The following is a 22,666-nucleotide window of genomic DNA, read 5'->3' on the forward strand; positions in this document are numbered from 1 at the left end:
AGGCTGAAGAAAAAAAACAAATGCAGCCGCCACATCTAAGGACTGCTAAGTTGCAATGTATTACATTTTTTAGATTTAGGCACACTTTAAAGATTGATATAACATACAAAGTTGCTTAACGGGCTTTTTTTTGTAATTGAGAGGTCATAAAATAGACAGTTCCAGTTTAATCTGCAGCCAGCAATGATTTTTTTTGAAGATGGCAAAAACATGAAAACATGGTCTGGATTGGGACATTCTGTACACTACTAGTGCACAAAATTCCCCAGAAATATCACTTCTGCTCATGTGATTGGCTCATTGCTGTTCTCGGCAGTTGTTCTCCTATTACAACACTAGAAGCAAACATGTGACTACAGCAGGACAACCCTCCCACTCAGTACTGAGGAAACAGAAAGTGAGTGGAATCCCATGAGTTTTAATTCCAAAAAGCTTGCATTGTGTGTAAATTACCAGCAGAGGATGTAAAAAATGAATGGCTCTATTTTAAGTGGCCTTGAACTCCAAACGTGAAGATCTGTTATCTTTTAGGGAACATTTGGAAATGTTAATTCTGCCTAAACAGTAACGTCAAAAAGTGTCTAGGCACTTCTATGCATACACCCTCATATACAATATGTATAAATGCAGTGAGAGATCTAAGGCACTGAAACACTGCAGCAAAGCCAGCTAAAAACCATAAAGCCCAGAATGTTTGCGCTCTTCCTGTCATCACCCGCTCCAGGCAAAGTCTCTTTAAGCATCAACAAAACACATGGCAAGCCCACACAGTACTGTATCAAAGCTGAGCCGAGCTGTGCGCAATCTATAGGCCACGTCCCCTCTTTCTCCTCACTCCTCTTTAGCCCATGGCTCCCACTAATCTCAGTGTCTCTTGTGAGACCAGGAAAGGGGAGCAGCACTGCTGCAGGTGGGATAGCGCTGTGTCACTGGAGGAGTAAGGGAAGGGTTTAGGGGGATACGGGGCGAGCACAAGTAGTGGGACGTTTGCAGAGAATGCATTAAGGTAAAAAAATGTTCTGCGTTTAGAACGACTTTAAGGCTGGGTTCACACTGCTGCGGGGGGAGATCCGGATGTGATTCGCACCGCACTGCAGTGCAAATCACATCCGATCTCCGTAGCGATGCGAGTTCAGCCATACAGATAGTATGGCTGAATTCGCATCGCTCCCGCAGCAAACTCGCACGGGACCCTTTTTTTGGTCCGCAACAGAATCGGATCGCATGGGGGTTCACACCATGCGATCCGATTCCTGTGCGAGTCGGCAGATCGCACTGCGATATGCGGACGGATCTGGGGGTGTCATTAACCACTTCAGTTCCGGACCAATAAACACCTTAAGGACCAGAGGTCTTTTTGCAATTTCGCACTGCGCTGCTTTAACTGGTAATTGCGCGGTCATGCAATATTGCACCCAAACGAAATTTGCGTCCTTTTCTTCCCACAAATAGAGCTTTCTTTTGATGGTATTTGATTGCCTCTGCGATTTTTTTTTTTTGCAATATAAATGAAAAAAGAGCGAAAATTTTGAAAAAAAAAGATATTTTCTTCTTTTTGTTATAAGAAAAATCGAATAAACTAAATTTTAGTCATACATTGAGGGCAAAATTTATTCAGCCACATGTCTTTAGTAAAAAAAATGTCAATAAGCGTATATTTTTTGGTTTGCGCAAAAGTTATAGCGTCTACAAACTAGAGTACATTTTCTGGAATTTACACAGCTTTTAATTTATGACTGCCGATCTCATTTCTTGAGGTGCTAAAATGGCAGGGCAGTACAAATCCCCCCCAAATGACCCCATTTTGGAAAGTAGACACCCCAAGGAAATTGCTGATGGGTATGTTGAGCCCATTGAATATTTATTTTTTTTGTCCTAAGGGATTGAATAATGACAAAAAAAAAAAAAAAAAAATTTTTTTACAAAAAGTTGTCACTAAATGATATATTGCTCACACATGCCATGGTTATATGTGAAATGACACCCCAAAATACATTCTGCTGCTTCTCCCGAGTACGGGGATACCACGTGTGGGACTTTTTGGGAGTCTAGTCGCGCACGGCACCCCGAAAACCAATCACCACCTTCAGGATTTCTAAGGGTGCAAATTTTTGATTTAACTCCTCACTACCTATCACAGTTTCGAAGGCCATAAAATGCCAAAATAGCACAAAACCCCCCCAAATGACCCCATTTTGGAAAGTAGACACCCCAAGCTATTTACTGAGAGGCATGTTGAGTCCATGGAATATTTTATATTTTGCCAAAAGTTGCGGGAATATTACAAACTTTTTTTTTTTTGCACAAAGTTGTCACTAAATGATATATTGCTCACACATGCTATGGGCAGAAGTCAAATTACACCCCAAAATAAATTCTGCTGCTTCTCCCGAGTACGGGGATACCACATGTGGGGGACTTTTTGGGAGCCTAGTTAACTAGCTACCTAGCGACACTAGCGACACTGATGCAGCGTTCAGAAAAATTATCGCTTAGTGACACTGGCAAAAGGGGGTGAAAGGGTTAACTAGCGGAAATCAGGGGGTTAAAACCATTATTGGGTAGTATATCGGGGTACCTAGCGCTATAAAAACCTGGCGGTGAACCTAAAAAAATAACTAGCTACCTAGCGACTGTAGCGACACTAATGCAGCGATCAGAAAAACGATCGCTTAGTGACACTGGCAAAAGGGGGTGAAAGGGTTAACTAGCGGCAATCAGGGGGTTAAAAACATTATTGGGTAGTATATCGGGGTACCTAGCGATATAAAAACCTGGCGGTGAACCTAAAAAAATTACTAGCTACCTAGCGACACATGCAGCGATCAGAAAAATGATCGCTTAGTGACACTGGCAAAAGGGGGTGAAAGGGTTAACTAGCGGCAATCAGGGGGTTAAAAACATTATTGGGTAGTATATCGGGGTACCTTGCACTATAAAAACCTGGCGGTGAACCTAAAAAAATAACTAGCTACCTAGCGACTGTAGCGACACTAATGCAGCGATCAGAAAAACGATCGCTTAGTGACACTGGCAAAAGGGGGTGAAAGGGTTAACTAGCGGCAATCAGGGGGTTAAAAACATTATTGGGTAGTATATCGGGGTACCTAGCGATATAAAAACCTGGCGGTGAACCTAAAAAAATAACTAGCTACCTAGCGACACTAGCGACACATGCAGCGATCAGAAAAATGATCGCTTAGTGACACTGGCAAAAGGGGGTGAAAGGGTTAACTCTAGGGGCAATCAGGGGGTTAAATCTTTATTGGGGGGTGATAGGGGGCTACCCTGGACCTAACACTAACTGTCCTGACAGTTTTTACTGTCACAACTGACACTGAATGCATTGATCAGTAAAGAAATGATCAATGCAATCAGTGACACTGTGACTGGGGGGGGAGGGGGGGCGGGGGGGGGGATCGGGGGGCGATCGGGGGGGGGATCGGGGGGGGTTTGTGTGCCTGTGTGTACCTACATGTCAGTGTAGTGTTCGTGCAGACTTACTTTTACTCTTCTCCTCGTAGTCCGGTCAAAAAGACCGCCCCGAGGAGAATGACATCACTTCCTCCTTCCTGTGTAAACAATACACAGGGGAGGAAGCTTCTCATTGGCCAGGAGCGATCCAGAGGGGGTGGCCGAAAACGAACGGCCATCCCCTCATCACGGAGCGCTCCTGGACCGAATCGGACCGCCGTAACCAGCGGGAGGGGGTCCGATGGGACCCCCCACCCGCTGGAAGGCAATCACGTAGATGTACGTGATTATGCCTGCCTGTGCCATTGTGCTGACGTACAATGGCAATACGGCGGTCCTCAAGTGGTTAACATATCATTGACACTCCCAGCCGTCCGCATAGGGCAGTGTGAACTGCCGGCGGGAGTAATGCGATGCGGGAAAACACCGTGGATTTGCGGCGTTCCCGCATCGCAGCGGTGTGAACCCGGCCTAAGTGTGACTAAATGTCAGGATTTATCAAATATGGAGTTATATAAGCCCAATGCATAGGTGTGGGATCATTCCCATTAATGCTTCAAACGCTGAAACTTATTTTACAGTATAAAGATAGATTCTTCAAGCCTGTCAAAGGCAAACCTAATTTTACCAACATGAATGCTATAAAATGCAGCTTCAAAGTGCTAAAAGTCACATTAATGCTGTAACAACAGTGCTGGATATGGCTGACTGCAGCACTGTACAGGTGTTACACCCTGCACAAGTGAAAAGCCAGTTATCACCTTTTGGTGTAATACGCAGGTTCATGCCTGGATTGACATCAATGCTGTAGCTATATAAAGACTGCCAAGAGGAAAAGAAAGGCATTTAAAAAACAATTTCTATTACACATACAGTATATTGTGTGTGTGTATATATATATATCTATATATATATATATCTCAATAAATATAAATATAAATATATATATATATATATATATATATATATATATATATATATTGAGATATATATATATATATATATAGATATATATATATATACACACACAATATACTGTATGTGTAATAGAAATTGTTTTTTAAATGCCTTTCTTTTCCTCTTGGCAGTCTTTATATATATATATAGATAGATAGATAGATATACACAAAAACACACACAGTATATATACATATAGTATTTGTCATTATTGTCTGGAAAATAATGCACTTCTCTAACTACCAACAATATATTTGTCTGCCAAGATAATAATGTATCTAATTGATTTGCTTAATTCCAATAAAATACAATAATAGATGACTTTGGAAGTTGAATGGAAGCCAATTAGTTGACCTGACAGAGCGGCTTTGTGCTAAGAAATGATCCATCATAAATACTGTAATAACAAACACAGTACTATTTCTACATACATTTATTGATCTGATAATCTATTAATATTTACTAAACATTCAGGTACTTACCAAGAAAGGATAATATCAGTTAAAGTTTCTGCAGTTGTGAAGAAGGCAAATACAATCCAATACATCATCCATTTTACCTGTAAAACATACATTATCAGTCAGTTCCCAAATATAAATAATTCACATTTCCATGAGATTAATATATATATTTTTTTTATTTCATATAGTAAAGACTGCTCGGCTCCTCTCATTTTCCTCAAACTGAATGTTGTGCAATGATTCCGTGATTACAGGAGGTAAATGTAAAGACAGAGGCACTATATAAAAACACAACATATTGTTTTAAATGCAAACATATTTGAAAAAGATGAGGTCTTTAATGTCTGCATACATAAATACTTTAAAGCAAACCTGTCATATAAAAAAATTCTCTTTGACGCTTACATTTACCATTAAGATGCTCTCACAACTCTGTAGACCAAAGACCAAATAACATAAATACCCCTCAAATTCTCCAATCTGTTATCCCAGGTGACGGGTGTTAGCAGCTGCTGGTCGAGTTGAATACTTGCTAGTCAGGCACGTCGAGGACTACAACAAAATGGCGCCCGTCCACACACTGTCATGGCATATAGTGAGCTACTCTTAGTAAAGAAAAATGGCTTCAGCTTGGCTTGGTTTCCTACCCATGTGAAAACCTCCTTTAGCATGCTTTGCCCAGTAGGGGATTAAATGTAGAGGCCTCTATGGTTAAGCTCCTACTGGGCAAAACATGTTAGAAGGGGGTCTCCCATGGGTAGGAGACCAAGCTGAAGCCATTTTTTTATTAATATGAGCTCACTATATGATGTGGCAGTGTGTGGACGGGCGCCATTTTGTTGTAGCTCACACAACTTCGGTAATTCTGACATCCGTTTCCCCAAAATGCGCGGCAGCAGTGGAGTTCAGAGTGGCAAGCCCTCAGACCAGTCATTTTTTTATTTAGACATGGTTTGCTTTAAGGTGCTGCTGAAGTACTACCATAATATAAATATTGTACATTGGAGATTGGTTTGTTTGTTAATCCTATATCATATGTTTTCTACAATACATGGGAGACTTAGTAATCCATTTAGTGGTAAAGCCTGAAAAATAACTCTTTAAATATAATGCAAAAATATGTTAGGTATGTGAATTGCTTTATCTTTTACTTTCCATTCGTGCCTGTAACAGGTGTATAGGTATAATATTTCAAACCTTTGAGACATATTGCCATATATAGAATGACAGTAAATCATGCCAATATAAGCAACCTCCTTCCAGAACTAACTTGTCTGTTACCCTAGCCACATGAGCTGGTATCTTTTAGTAAGGGAGAAGTTAGCATGGACGATTCGGCCAAATACCAAAAGTCTCACTCTGAAAGCACTGGCACCCAATGCTGACAGATTCTTCAGACATCCTGGTGTCCAGGGGGGCCAGTAGGTGATTGCCCCTTCCCTGGTGAACTGCTCTTAACAGACAACTAACCAGTTCACTTGTGTCAGGGTAAGCAGGTAAATTTACTAATATTTACTTTTCAGGTTCTAGCAATGTCCAAAGGTGTCATGTGGCTTCTTATCTGGTAGAGCTCAGTATAAAGTGGGAGTCTAATTGAATCCTAACCTCTCACCTCCATTCTAAGCCCTATTCTAACTAACGTGTAAAGCAGGCATGTCCAAAGACTGGCCCATGGGCCAATTGCGGCCTGTGTTCCGGTTTCATATGGTCCCACTGGTAATTTATATATAGCTTTTATGGTCCCCAACAAATCCGTTTAGAAAAGTCAGACGGATTCTAACGTGATGACGTAGAATAAGGAAGTTCATAGCCAGTAGCCAATAGCTGCCCTAGCGTTGGTTTTAGTCCGTTGGACTAGCACACAGACGAACGGATTGTCCCCTAAAAGACGAGTCCGGCGGACAAATTTGAAGCCAGTCTTATTTCTAGGTCCGCAGGACTTTTGGGAAGAAAAAATCCGCTGGAGCCCACACACAATTGAAAAGTCAGATCGTGTGTACGCGGCATTATACATGTGAAAAAAAACTTTACAGTTCCGCCCAGGGGGACGGTCCCTCCAGTAACATCCCCTCAGCCTGCTTCCTGCAGCTCAGTACGTCAACAAGCAGTATAACGTAAACCAATAGGAGGGGAGGGTGCTGTGTCAGTCAGTGAACTTCAGAGAAAATGATTTTACGGTGAGTACAAAAATCCTATTTTCTCTTACGTTCACTCTATTATTCTGGACCATAGGGACGTCCCCAAGCAGTGTCATAACCAGGGGTGGGAACAGCATAAAAAACTTCACCCACAACCAGAAGTGCTCCCTTAGCAGACAAATACACCCTTAGAGCCCGGCAGACAAATACACCCTTAGAGCCCGGAACACGTCAGAGATGGTAACACAATGTCTTCATTGATGTGGAACGCCAAAACCACCTTCGGGAGAAAAGAAGGTTGTGGACGCAACACCACCTTATCCTTATGGATAACCATACAGGGCGACTTGCAGAACAAGGCCGCCAGTTTCGAAACCCTCCTGGCCAGAGTAATAGCCACTAGGAAAACCACTTTCAGAGAAAGAGTCAACACTGGGAATTTACCTGATGTTCTCAAACAGCGGTTTCTGAAGCGCCAATAGCACCAGGTTCAGATCCCATGGGGGAAACAGTGGACGCACCGGAGGAACTACATGCCGGACCCCTTGAATAAAAGTGCTCACTAGAGAATGAGATGCCAGGGTTCGTTGGAAAAAAACTGCCAAGACTGATATTTGTCCCTTAATGGTGCTTAAAGCCATTTTCTGGTCTACTCCCCCTGTAAAAACAGCAGGATCCTGGAAACGAAATAGGCGTGCGGACGCCAACCTTTCTCCTCACACTTGGAGATGTAGGCCTTCCAGGTACGATGGTATATCTTCTGAGAAGAAGATTACCGTGCTCTCAACATAGTTGAAATCACCAAGTCCGACAGGCCCCGGTCCCTTAGCACCTGGCTCTTAACAGCCATGCCGTTAAAACCAGCGATGGTAAAGCAGGATGGAGAATCAGACCTTGACACAGAAGGTCCTCTCATAATGGTAGTCGCCAGGGAGCATCCACAACCAGGCACACTACGGGCCGGTTCACACTGCGGGCGATGCGAGGCGACACGACTCGCCTCGCCGCTATCTTACAAGTCGCCCCCGTTCTGTACAATGGAACCGTTCTGAGAGGAGCGACTAGAGTCGCTCCGACTCAGAAAAAAGGTTCCTGTACTACTTTCGGGCGACCTCGGGGCGACTTGCATTGACTTCTATACAGAAGTCATCTGCAAGTTGCCGCTGAGGTCGCGGCAGGTCGCGGCGAGGCAAGTCGGTGTCGCCTCGCATCGCCTGCAGTGTGAACCGGCCCTAAGTCATCGTACCAGGGGCACCAAGGCCAATCTGGGGCAATCAGTATTACTGGAATCCCCTCGTTCTCCACTCTGCGGACCAGATGTGGTAGTAGCTTTAGCGGAGGAAAGTTGTAGATCAGTCGTTACTGACCTCACGGAGCCACCAGCTCCACCAGCGCATCTGACGCGTCTGCCCAAGAATCTCTTGTCCTGGATACAAATCTCGCACCTTCCAATTGAGACGGGAAAACAGGAGATCCACGTCCGGTGTGCCCTATCGCAGGCAGTAGCCTGAATACCTCCGGATGCAATGCCTATTCTCCTGGGTCCAGCATCTGGCGACTTAGGTAGTCCGCCTGCCAGTTTTCCACTCCTGGGATGTAAATGGCCGACAAGGCCCGTACATGTCGCTCTGCCCACTAAAGGATGTGAGCGACCTCCCGTGCTGCAGCCAAGCTTCTTGTTCCTCCTTAATGGTTGACATATGCCACCGCCGTGGCGTTGTCTGACTGGATCCTGATCAGACGCCCTCTTAGTCTCATCGACCATGTGGAGAGGCATAGCCTGATCACTCGAAGCTTGAGCAGATTGCTCAGCAACTTGGATTCCTCCCCCGACCAGAGGCCCTGGGTCGACTGTACTCCCAGTACTCCACCCCAGCCGGTCAGGCTGGTGTCTGTTTTGATCACTGTCCAATGTAGAGGTAGGAACGACTTCCCGGACCAAAGTGCTGGGGACCTCAGCCACCAGAGCAGGGAGTCCCTGACTGAATCTGCCGATCCAGGGATAATGGAGATTTGTCCCATTTTGTCAAGATCTCCTTCTGCAAGACTCTGGTGTGAAACTGGGCATACGGTACTGCCTCGAAGGAGGCCACGAGACCCAGGACCCACATGCAGAGCGCATCGACGACCACCTGCAGTTCAACATAGTTTTACCACGGCTCCTAGAGTCTGCAGCTTGTCTGAAGGGAGGAACACTCTCGTCCCATGGAGTCCAGCAGTAAGCCTAGGTACTCCAAGCACTGAGTCGGTATGAGCACCGACTTCTTTAGGTTCAACAGCCACCCAAATTCCTGCAGGGTTTGCATGGTGATCGCCACATCCTCCTTTAATTCTGAGGCGGAAGATGCTCTCAGGAGGAGATCGTCTAGGTAACCTACGATCGCGATCCCGCGTTGTTGCAACAATGCCAAAATTGGAGCCAATACCTTGATAAAGACTCGGGGTGCTGATGCCAAGACAAAGGGGAGAGCCACAAACTGGTAGTGGGCTTCCCCAACTGTAAATCGCAGAAACCTCTAATATCCTCCAGCTCCTTGATGTCGTCATGGAGGAGTGGAAGAGGACTCTAGTGGCAACCTGTGAAGCTCTGGTGAACTCCATGCCCAAGAGGATTAAGGCAGTGCTGGAAAATAATGGTGGCCACACAAAATATTGACACTTTTGGCCCAATTTGGACATTTTCACTTAGGGGTGTACTCACTTTTGTTGCCAGCAGTTTAGACATTAACGGCTGTGTGTTGAGTTATTTTGAGGGGACAGCAAATGTATACTGTTATATAAGCTGTACACTCACTACTTTACATTATAGCAAAGTGTAATATATATAGAGAGAGAGCGAGAGAGAGAGAGAGAGAGAGAGACACATCCTTGGTAATATTTTGCACTATTATCTTGTCATTTATTTTGCAATGAAATAGAGGAATGAAGTAATATTTATTGTAACTTACATATTCTTTCACATTTTTTGTCTTCACAGCTTTGTATGATGAATATGCTGGATATAAAGTACCGAAGAGCAGTCTAAGAAATAAAATAAATAGAATGACTCAGATAATTAAAACATAGTGTAATGCTAACAATTCTCACAAATATAATTCATAGTCCCTGAACACGTAATCACCTTTCACTGGGAAAAAAATTAGAACCTGGAAAAGTCAATGTTTACGGAGAGAAAATCCATCATACCTGCTGAACTAACAAGACTACATATGTTGCGTGTAAACTTAGATTTAAAGAAACACTGTATTCTGCACTGACAAACACATATTCTGTACAATAGGCACCAAAAATAGCCTCACTGCATGCCAATCGCCTGATCTGCCACTGCAGAAAAAAAAAACCCACTGCCAGTGCTTCCAGGTGCAGCAAAAAAACACCTGACGTGCCTAAATACGTGTAAGTGCGTCTAAACATTCCTAAGCGCTAGGCGTGTTTTGCACTTGAGCATTGGCAAGAATAAATGATTACTCTGGCCAAATAAATGAGTTAAAGAGGAGCTGCACCTAAAAAAAAAAAATATTAAAAGCCAGCAGCTACTAATATTGCAGCTGCTGACTTTTAATAATATCACACTTACCTGTCCCAGGTTCCAGCGATGTCGGCGGCAGATGACGAGCGATCACTCGTCTCGCTGCAGCCACCGCCGCCATCCTCTGTCAGGGAATCGGGAAGTGAAGCGAGAGGGCTTCACTGCCCGGTTCCCTACTGCGCATGCGCGAGTCGCGCTGCGCTGGTTCCCCGCTGTGTCTCTGGGAATTGTGTGTTTCCCAGAACACAACGGGGGGGGCCATGCGGGGGTGGGCGGAGCCATGCGGCGGTCTGGCCAGAAGTGGGTGCAGTTACCTGGATTATCCAGGTAACTGCACCCCCCTCCCCCCCGAAAGGTGCCGATTGTGGCACCGGAGGGGGGGAGGGATAATACTAGCGGAACTTCCCCTTTAGGGTGAAGAACCGCTTTAACGTCCAAGTGCTTGACGTGTATAAATCCGCCTAAATGCGTTACTGGCGTTTACAAGCATCAAGCGTTTTTTTATGCAAAAACACTCCAGTCAGAAGGAGTCCAGGAGAGTTAGCAAAACGTTCAGTGTGCCTAATCAATGTTGCCAATCTACCAGATTGAAATTTACTGACAAGACACAAAGTTTTTACTGGCATTTTCAAAAGTTACAAAATTAAGTGCAAATGTCAGTATTTAGGCTAAAAACACATACAATATGCAATTAGCAATGTGATTTAGGCTGGGTTCACACCGCTGCGGGGGGAGAACCGGATGTGATTCGCACAGCAAATCACATCCGATCTCCATAGCGCTGCGAGTTCAGCCATACAGATAGTATGGCTGAACTCGCAGCGGTCCCGCAGCAAACTCGCACGGGACCCTTTTTTGGGTCCGCAACGGAATCGGATCGCATGGGGGTTCACACCATGCGATCCGATTCCTGTGCGAGTCGGCAGATCGCACTGCGATATGCCGACGGATCTGGGGGTGTCATTAACATAACATTGACACCCCCAGCCGTCCGCATAGGGCAGTGTGAACTGCCGGCGGGAGGTATGCGATGCGGGAAAACGCCGCGGATTCGCGGCGTTCCCGCATCGCAGCGGTGTGAACCCAGCCTTAAGGTAGATATTAAGGCAAAAAACATATTTCTTATTTTATTTTTTAGATAGTAAGTAGCTCAGGGACAGGGCTCAGGAGGGTGAGTAATTAGAATGACCAGGCACACACTTAAAATTGTCTTTCACAGTGACACTGAGAGCAGTGTGCAACACAGTTGATGATGACACTTCACCTACATGACATGTCCCCTCCTGAGTCACAGTGACAGTCTCTCTCCATGCCAGGAGGTCCCTTCAGTCCACTCCAGTCCAAACAGCACTGACAGTCTCCCACCCCGCAGACTCGCATGCATGAATCTGGCTCCCTTGCACCATGACATCACATGACTCACTCCGCCCGGTGCCACATGAAGACACTGTAGCAGGAACATGTATTGTCTTGGCAGGCTCACAAAGCGTCACAGCCTTATTTTTAACTGGTAAATTTTTTCTGTCACTGGCATTTACAGGCAGGAGCAAAATACTGATGGTTGGCAACACTGTGACAATTCAGTCAGTTTGTGCTTTGCACTGTTTTATATAGGAGAGAGGTCAGTTTTAAAGAAGACCTGAACTGTGGAAGTTGTGCCAAAAAAGGGAAGCCAGAGGGCAAAGGAATAGTTACCAGCATTGATTTGAGCTTACTGGAGCTATTCTTTACCCCATTTTACTGACTTTTAGGCTGGATTCACACCTATGCAGTTTTAGTGCTTTTTGCATTTTGCACTACAGTCCATATAACATGGTTTACTATGGAACATGTTCTGTAGTGCAAATCTGCAAAATGCAAAAAGCAGTAAAACTGCATAGGTGTGAATCCAGCCTTAATGCCTGCACTGTGTCTATGAGTAATGGTCATCTCAATAGAGGAGCAAGGCTTTATTTCCTCATGTCAGATCTGCCCCCTGATGACTACAGATCCGATAACTAGTAGGGGGATATTTAAGAGGTAGCAATCCTATGGAGTGGTATACAATGCACATAGCCACAAAATGAATAAAGTATAAGCAGGGAGTTGCATAGTGCAGGTCTTCAGGTTCAGATTGCACTCAAGCAAGGAGAACAATGAGCAACACAGTAGTGACGTCACCATTTTCCATGAGACTAGCAGTTCCAGGCAGCAGTGCCTCTCATACAACGCATATATGACTATGAAGCTGTGGGGATAGAAGTGCACTGCTAATTTTTAGGAGGAATTTAGGACAAAAGATAAATCTTCAGGATACTGCTTAGGCACAATTAACCTTTATAGAAGTTCCTTATAAAATGGCACATATTCACTTTTTTAATTCAGTTCCAATTTAACCGCTTCCGGACCGCCCATTGTACATATACCGCAGCAGGTCGCCCCGGGTGCGCAAGCATACAGGTACGTAATTTTGTGCACGCGGAGTAGGGGGTGCACATGCCCTGCCAGAACGCAGCTCCCGCTGTGGTTGGACACAGCGGGAGCCAATCAACGGGTCCGGCGGCCATCACAACCTGCCCAATCGTTCACAGGAGACACGGAGCAGCGGTGTGCCTATGCAAACATGATCTCTGTTTTCCTCCAATGTAACACTCCCCCCCCCCCCCCCCCACAGTTATAAAGCACCTCCTGAGGGCATACTTAACCTACTTGATCGCCCCCTAGTGTTAACCCCTTCCTTGTCAGTGTCATTTATACAGGAAGCAGTGCATTTTTTTTAACACTGATCACTGTAGTGGTGTCACTGGTCCCCAAAAAGTGTCACTTAGGGTCAGGTTTGTCTGCCACAATGTCGCAGTCCCACTAAATATCGCCGATCACCGCCATTACTGGTAAAAAAAAAAAAATTATAGTAATAATAAAAATGCCATAAATCTAACCCATAATTTGTGGACGCGATAACTTTTCCGCAAACCAATCAATATGCACTTAATTCGATTTTTTTTTACCAAAAATATGTCGAAGAATACATATTGGCCTAAACTGATGAAGACTTTTTTTTACTTTTTTTTATTATTATAGCAAAAAGTAAAAAATATACATTTTTTTTAATTGACGCTCTTTTTTTTGTTTATAGTGCAAAAAATAAAAACCGCAGAGGTGATCAAATACCACCACAAGAAAGCTCTATTTGTGGGGAAAAAAAGATATACGTTTTGTTTGGGTACAACACCGCACGACCACGCAGTTGTCAGTTAAAGCGACGCAGAGCTGTATCGCAAAAAATTGCCTGGTCAGGAAGTGGGTAAATCCTTCCAGTCCTTAAAGAGGAATTCCCCTTAAAAAAATAAAAAAATAATTAAAAGTCAGCAGCTACAAATACTTCAGCTGCTGACTTTTAATAATTGGACACTTACCTGTCCCAGGGTCTAGCGATGCAGGGGAACGAAGCCCCGCTCGTTCCCCCCTCCGCTCGACTGCGCCGGCATTCTAACTGTGGGCACCCGGCTGTGGCTTCACAGCCGGGCACCCACTGCACATGCGCAAGCGGCGCCGCGATTGGCCGCGCAGTCATCTGGGACCTGTCATGTTTTTTTTTTTAGGAATTTTCATAAATTTTTTTTTTTTTTGTGCAACACCACTTTAAGTGGTTAAAGAGCATGTGTTTTAGACAAGGATGTGTCAGCCATAATCGTTCTTCTGTCACTGAAAAAATAAATAGATTAGCTACCGGGATAGAGCAAATATTTCTGCTGACTAGACAAACGCCTTTAACACGTCAGATTAACTCCTTTATACTGTATGTGTAATACATACAGTGGAAGTAAAACTGGGTGAACAAAGCTTTTACCAATGCAGGAAAAACGATAAAAAATTAAATTCAGAAGTGCATAAAGATAAAACTAAAGATATTAAATGCTACGATTCACAAAAAATCAGTATCTAATATTCTGCTACTGTATAATGTATTCCTGATACGTCAATCTAGAGGTATTTACTAGACAAATCTGTCTGGGTCCTTATTTCAAATTTGGAAGAGCAGTTGATTTTTCTGGACAGCTTTTATCGACAAATCAAACAAATGTAAAATAGGCTGTGTTCAACTCAGCAAATTCTATTTACCCAGCAAAGCAGGCCATTAATCCAGGATAGATATAATACGAGTCTGTGCATACTAGACCGCGTTATTTTCACAATTTCATCCTTAAACATGTACCATCCAACATATTGTTAAGGTACATTGTATGTGAATTTATGAATGCCATGGCCAAAGGCTGACAGGATTTGGAAGTGACTTATGGCCGCGATATGTTGTAATTTGGGCCTACTTCAGGAAAAATCAGTAACTGGAAACTAGAAAAAATATACAAAGTAAAACCTTGTTTTGAGAGCGTTTTGCAAGACAAGCAAAATTTTTTAATATATTTTTGATTTTCAAGCGATGTCTTAATATACAAGTAGTGTCATGTCACAACTGAGTATAAGGGCACTTTCACACTCGCAGTGGCCGAAAAGGGGTTAAAAGCACCGGCAAAGCGTCGCTGTAGTGGCGCAGTGTCAGCACCAGTCCTGGGGAGCTGCAGGCAGGAGTTTTAGGCGAGGCCACGGCTTCGGCCTAGTCTGCAGCGTCCGGCCTTGCGGACTAGGCCGAAGCTGCGGCCTCGCCTAAAAACCCCTGCATGCAGCTCCTAAGGACCGGCACAGTGTCAGCTCCAGTCCTGAGGAAAGAAAAAAAAAATCTAAAAGGCCGGATGCTGCAGACTAGGCTGAAGCCGCAGCCTCACCTAAAACTCCTGCAGCTTCCCAGGACCGGCGCTGACACCGGTCAGCTGCAGGCAGGAGTTTTTAGGTGAGGCCGCTGCTTCGGCCTAGTCCGCAAGGCTGGGAAAAAAAAAACATGATTCGAATTGAGTTTTCTTTTTTTTTAAATCGCAGATTTTTTTTTGGAGAAAATCGCCCAGCTCTACTCTCTTCTATGTATCTATCTGCAGGAGTGATTCTTTCTATTGACCACTGATGTAAGGGGTGTTTTTGCCATGGACCTCCACTGAATTGCACTCTATTTTTAGGCACTGCTGAGTTTGTAGATGCCGACCTGCTGACAGCAGTGGAATTAAATTCTTGTATCCTTTATGGCCAAGAAAGCTGCTTTTGTTTGATCTGCAACTGCTATAATGCTGTACGTGTGATCAGTTATGACATCAGCTATTTGATGGTTTGACAGTTTGGTTAAGGACACAATAAAGTGGAACAGTCGGCTATCCTGGCATTTCAGGAATGTAACTCTTTTCTGAAACTGTTAAATCGATAGGTTTAGTTATGCTTTATGATTTACTGCTGTTCAGGGGCTCTGGGCTTCAGCAAAATGGCAGCCTTCAGCAAGAAGAAACAAATGCAATGTTGGAGGAAATTTACAACACACACTAATATTGGTAGCATAATTATTATTGTGAAATGTATGTTCCTTGCTAAAGAACATTATTTTTTTCAAGTTGTTATGGGTAAAGTTCCGCTTTAAATGTTAACTATATATTATTTATTCTAAAAAGATAGCCAAGAAATAAAATCAAGGAACCATCAAATACCACTAGTTCAATGGTGTATGGCATCACTCTATACAAAGGGGAGATGGCTGAAAAGACATAGGGGGTGATTTACTAAAACTGGAGGGTGCAAAATCTGGTACAGCTCTGTGAAAGTAACCAATCACCTTGCAGGTTTGAGTCTTCATTCACACTGAATGTGGCTTTGAAATCTTGTGAGTTCATCTGAACTTGCACAATTTCAAAACCGCATTTCAGTCTGACTTCAGGAGTGGCTTGAAAGGCATCTGTGCGGGTTCCTGCACAGATGTCTATTGAAATCACCCTGAAGTCGCCAAAAGTAGTGCAGGATCTATTTTTGGAAATCGGTGGTGTGCCGCAAAGTCAGCGTCGCACCTAATGGGATGCTCCTATTACTGGCAATAGGCTTCGATTTGACATGTGATTTGAACTGTCAAATTGTGCCGATGTGAACGGGGGACTTATTGTCAAAGCTTAATTGAAAAAGCTGAAGTTAGAAGCTGATTGGCTACCATGCACAGCTGGACCAGATTCTGATTGCTCTAGTTTTAGTAAGACTGGCCATACATTATACAATTTTCTTGTACACACAAGATTGATTTACCAAAACCAAATAATATGAGGTCAAACCTAAACACTTTCAACTTGCACTACTTAAACACTTTCAACTTGCACTACTTACATTGTTTACTCACTATATTCATATACCTTGGATTTTCCAGGTTCATATCTATTTATGCTTTTTATTTTGTTCTCTTTTGGAACGCCACATTATTGGTTTATATATTTTTTGCACTATATGACTAGTGAAGTGTTGGCAGCTTAACAGTTTTCTATGCGCAATACTTTTCTTTTATTTTTTCAATTCCTTGCACTACATAGTTGAAGGTAAATATAAAGGAAATTGAATAAGAAAATTGTATAATGTATGGCTAGCTTTAATCAACCCCATATAAACGGATTAAACTGCAACCAAACCCTCTTATCCTTTTACAGCTAAGGAAGCTGCCATCTCAGCCTCTGTTTGGTCTGCAGTTGTCATGATGCTGCACATGTGATCAGTTTTGACACCAACTATTAGATGGTTTGACAGTTTGGTTGGGAGCAGACATAAGCACATTGGTAACCATGACAGTTATTGATGGCATGCCTTGAATGTCACTGTTTTAGGAAACAGATCAGTGAGTTTAATTCCACTTTAATTAAAGGATAATAAGTCCACCCTACCACTAAAATCTCTACATCCACAGACATCCACGATCTAACACTAACCTATCTAGCCCTGTAAAGAAGAAACCACTATAAATACCTTTACTGAAGCTGATCCGACCCGATCTCCAGTGGCGGAAGCTCTGCAGAGGACACAGCTGACAACGGCTGTGAAATGAATGGGGAGTGACATCACCCATAGAGTTATTATAGGGGTTTCCGTTGTTGGCTGTGTCCTCTGCACCCCACCTCCACAGCTGACAGCTCAGCGTGGGATCAGGTCAGATCGGCTTCAAAAAAAGGAATGTATACTCATTTCTTCTTTACAGGGTTATGCTGGCCATACACTATCTGAAAAATCGGCCGAACACATTTTTGAAAAATGAACATTCTGCCTGTATGCGCAAACAATAGTGCCATCATGTAATGACCGATAAATCGTTCAGTGGACATAAATGAGTGCATTTTTTGTTCTTTTTTTTTTTTACATATACCTAGTGCAGACAGTTCGGATGGCGTTTGGGAGAAAATTTCCAAACTCGTCTTTCGTTTTTTTTAGGCTCAAAAACATCCCAACGATCATGAATTTTGTGCCCATTAACTGACCGAAAAACGAAGAGACTGTCTAAATGACCAAAGTTCGGGCAATTTTTCATATAGTGTATTGCCAGGATTAGATAGGTTAGTGTTAAATTGTAGATGTCTGTAGATGCAGGGATTTTAAAGTGACACTAAAGCCCCATACACACTATCAGTTTTTCCTTCAGACTTACCAAAACCATGTAGTGTAAGGGTCTGCCTGATTGTATACAAACTGAAACTCCTAAGGTTTGACCTCATATTATATGGTTTTGGTAAATCTGAAGGAAAAACTCAGCAGAAAAACTGGTAGTGTGTATGGGGCTTTAAGGTTCTTTTTTTTTTGTAACAGACCTATCATACTTACCTCCACTGTGAAGCTCGTTTTGCACAGAGTGGCCCCCGAACCTCATCTTCTAGGGTCCCCCCTAAGAGAAGGGGAATTATCTTGCGGGCACGCTCCCGAGTCCAGCATTCAGCGTCTATAGAAACCGAATGCAGGAATTGGCCCTGCCCCCTGGTGTCCGCATCATTGGATCTGATTGACAGCAGCAGGATCCAATGGCTGCACTTGCTATCAATCTATCCAATCAAGAGCCGAGAACCCAGGGCAGAGAGAGAGCGTGTCACTGTAGATCAAGTTTGAGGGTTCAGGTAAAACAGGGGGGGGGGAGGGCTGGGCGGCTGGTCACCAACAAGTGTTTTTTCACCTTCATAGAATGCATTAAAGGGACACTAAAGGTTCAGTTTTTATTTTTTTAATAACAAACATATCATACTTACCTCCACTGTGCAGTTCGTTTTGCACAGAGTGGCCCCAAACATCCTCTTCTGGGGTCCCACGGCGGCTGTCTCGGCTCCTCCCCGCAATAGATAACCCTCCTCTGGGAAGCTCTTTCCCGAGGGGGCTACCTTGCCTGCAGGCTCCCGTGTTATACACTCTGCGTGCATAGCCGCCGAGTGTATGACTCGGCCCTGCCCCCCGGCGGCCACGTCACTGGATTTGATTGAGAGCAGCGGGAGCCCATGTCTTTACTGCTATCAATCTATCCAAAGAGGAGCCGATCAGCCATGGAGAGAATAACGTGGAATGGCACCCATGGAAATTCGAGGCTCAGGTAAGTAAAACGGGGGGGCTCACGGGGGGGGGGGGGGGCTGGAGAGTGCAAGGTGTTTTTTTTACCTTAATGCATAGGATGTATTAAGGTGCAAAAACATGAAGACTTAAAACCCATTTAAAGCAGAAGTAAACCCACTGACTTTTTTTCTTTTTTTTTTTTTACACCTACAAGGGAAAAGGCATAATGAGGTAGTATGCACCGCATACTAGCTCAATATGAAATACTTACCTTAAAACGAGGCACCAGCATCTCACTCGGTCCACGCCGAGGGAGCTGACATGTTCCCTCGCCGTGTCTTCCAGGTATCGTGGCTCCGGCGTTGTGAGTGGCATGCGCGCCAGAGTTTCCTTCCCGGCAGGGTTTGGCGTCTGCCGGACTTTCAGCCAAGAATTCCCAGAGCACATGCGCCGCTGAAGTCAGCGGCTCATTGCGAGGGGAATATTTCCTAAACCGTACAGGTTTAGGAGATATTAATTTTACCTACAGGTAAGCCTTATTATAGGCTTACCTGTAGGTTAAAGTAAAAAATTGGACTATACAACCGCTTTAAGGTGAAAAAACATGAACCTTTACAACAACTTTAATGTTAGGGTGGCCTTATCCTTTAAAACATTAAATAAGCAAAATAAGATGACCCATAGCAACCAAACAGGCTTCTCCCTCGACTCTCCTATATGATTATAGTTTTCTATTGGCAACAATTCCAATCTCATTTTCCTTTCTCCAATGATAAAAGTCAGTCCTATAGAGGGCAGAGGGAAATAATCATGGACTAAATTGGGTAACCCATGGCAACTAATCAAAAAATCATCCTTGCAACAGTAAACACATCAGATCTAGTGTGATGGCCTCCTGCTACTGGTTATGATCCCAGCATAGACAGGGGCGCAGCAATGCCATGAAGGTCAGACAAATGGTTTACTGGATCACTAATTATTGAAATCACAGGATCCTCTAATTAATTAGGTAGAAGTAATTCAATTGTCTTTATTATCGGGTATGCCATGATCATTCATCATCATCATCACCATTATGTCCCCTGATTCCAGTCATGTTTAGAGTGCAGAGCCTCCCCTGGGGCTGTGTCCCTAGATGCCCCAGCCTTGCCCTAGTGGCACGGTTCCATAAGAAGAAGGCCCGATCTATTTGTTTACATCCTGGTGTCCAGCATCTGACGTGTGACATGTCACCCTGGGCCCCTCCATGTACTCTCCATCCTCCATGCAGCCCGGGATGGAGGGGCCCAGGGTGACATGTCACACACACACATGCCGATCACCTGCACTGACATGCAGCATGCCCCTCTGCCATACTCACACCACCAGTCTGGAGATGATCCAGGACACCATCCTGCTGGGCCGGCGATGGGCAGGGGAGGAAAGTGATGGAATTCCCACACCCGATACACCGTCTCTGCACCAATCTGGGAGGTGTGGCCCAGCCTTAAAGGCGATGCTGGGATGAGCTACTTGTTGTCGGAGGACAAGAAAAAAAAAAACAGGGATGCTGCCACTAGCTGGCCGAGCAGCGAGGACCAGCGCTGTGATTGGAGGAGAGCGATGACAGCACGCCTGTATACACACGTTGTGACAGGAGCCGCAGTCCATGGAGGGCAGGGAGGAGATCCCAGCTTACATGGCTGCTGATCACTCACTTTCCCTGGATATAAGCACGCTTTACTATACAGATCTACTGCCTAACTCTCATATCAGCACATGCTGCACCTCTTCTCCTATACTGGTCATCTCTTTACCACCTGTTTAAACCCTAAAGCCTGGTACACAAAGCCGAATATCGAGTGGTTCAACAGAAACTAGCCCGTGTGTACATATGCCTGTCCGACAGAAGCCGGGTCCAATGGTCATCCTCTGTCGGATGGGCATACTGGAAAACCGGCATCTGATCAGCGATGGCAGCCAATGGCTGAGAGTGCTGACTGCTGTTTACAGTCCCCCTGTCAGAACACAATAGCTCAGGAGTGAGATCTCTGTACTAACATTGCATATTTAGTACAAGCAAGCTCCTCAGTTCTTTTTTCATTTAGCATTCTGGATTAAACGGAAAAAAAAGTGACGGACGGCGGCGACGATCAGTGCCCCCCCCCCCCCCCCCCATGGGAGATGGACAGCAGAGATCAGTTGTTCCTCCCAGAAGATGGATGTCGTCGATCAGTTGTCCCCCCAGGGAGATGGATGACGGAGATCAGCTCCCAGGGAGATGGACAGTGGCGATCAGTTGTTCCTCCCCAGGGAGATGGATGGCAGCGATGAGTTGCCCCCCCCCCCCCCCCCAGGGAGATGGACATCGGTGATGAGTTGTTCCCCCCCCGGGAGATGGACAGCGGCGATCAGTTGCCCCCCCAGGGAGATGGATGGCGGTGATCAGTTGTTCCCCCCCCCCCCTCCCAGGGAGATGGACGGTGGCGATCAGTTGTCTCCTCCCCCACAGGGAGATGGACAGCAGCAATCAGTTTTTGCCCCCCCCCCCCCCCCATGGAGATGGATGGCGGAAATCAGTGGCTTTACCTTAAGAGGCCGCGTCATTCCAGCTTAAAAAAGGCTGTTGCTTCTCCTCCCTGCCGAACAGGAAGGGGGTCCAAAGACTCCCGGCCAATCGGGTCTCAGGACCTGCTTCTTGATTGGCCGGGAGGAGAAGCAGGAAAACATTAGTGAATATTAACCACTTGTCGACCGCCTTCCGAAGATATACTGCGAAAAGGCAACTCAGCTAAGCAAACTGACATGCCTGTACATCAGTCTGTGCATGTGATAGTGTGGGCGAGCGCTCCAAGCCTGGGAGGCACGCATGCGGGTTCAGCGCACTCGATGTCTGCTGGCCATCCACAATCGCGGTACAGAGAGGCAGAACGGGGATCTTGTAAACAAGGTGGCTCCCCATTCTTACAGGGGACAACATGGAGATCTGCTGTTCCTAGTGATCAGCAACAGTGATCTCTGGGGTTGATTTACTAATGGCAAATCCACTCTGCACTACAAGTGCAACTTGAAAGTGCACTTGTAAGTGCAGTCGCTGTAGATCCAAAGTGAAGCTCTGAAAATTGGGAAAGCTCTGTTGATTTTATCATCCAATCATGTGCAAGCAAAAATGCTGATTTTTTATTTTTCTTGCATGTCCCCCTCAGATCTACGCCAAATGCACTTTCAAGTGCACTTGTAGTGCAAAGTGGATTTTCCTTTAGTAAATAAACACCTCTGTGTTGTCCCAATGAACCCAGCCCCCACAAAGTTAGAACACACCCAGGGAACACAGTTAACTACTTGATCGCTCCCTAGTGTTAACTCCTTCGCTGCCAGTATAATTTATTACATTGATCAGTCTATTTTTCAACCACTTGTCCCAGCCTTATATAATCCACCAGTCCCCCTGGATGATATCAGTATACTGTATCACACATCATCCCATCCCCCGTGCTTTTATCCTTAAATTTCAATTCAAAAAGTGCTCCCCTGCCAGTGATGGTGCTAATGTCCCTCCCCCCAGAACCCTGAGGACCTCTGGGCCAATCACACGTTATTCTATCACCAAAAACCACCAAATCAGTGTTTCTTCATCCAATAGATATATTCTAGAATAGATATATTTCCACCAATCACCCAAAAAGGAAATGACAAGGTCATCGTACAACGCGATTTTT

The 22,666-nt window shown here is 44.7% G+C and overlaps 1 protein-coding gene across 3 annotated transcripts in view; it reads right to left on the bottom strand.

The window, feature by feature from the left end:
- REEP2 (receptor accessory protein 2) overlaps positions 1-20,955 on the bottom strand; it is a 52,918-nt gene extending 31,963 nt beyond the window's left edge. Inside the window, exons 1-3 of one of the 3 annotated variants that reach the window (XM_077472323.1) lie at positions 20,329-20,955; positions 9,979-10,051; positions 4,914-4,990 (exon numbers count right to left, since the gene is read on the bottom strand). In XM_077472323.1, the coding sequence (XP_077328449.1) occupies positions 4,914-4,990; positions 9,979-10,051; positions 20,329-20,618 (440 nt within the window). In that variant the 5' untranslated portion in view covers positions 20,619-20,955. The remainder of the gene's footprint in view (positions 1-4,913; positions 4,991-9,978; positions 10,052-20,328) is intronic. The other 2 variants (XM_077472322.1, XM_077472324.1) reach the window with 2 other exon arrangements.
- Positions 20,956-22,666: the final 1,711 nt, after the last annotated feature.

This window comes from Lithobates pipiens, unplaced genomic scaffold (genome assembly GCF_037356315.1).
Source record: "Lithobates pipiens isolate NorthernLeopardFrog02 unplaced genomic scaffold, aLitPip1_a1.2 Scaffold_8, whole genome shotgun sequence".
NCBI lineage: Eukaryota > Metazoa > Chordata > Amphibia > Anura > Ranidae > Lithobates > Lithobates pipiens.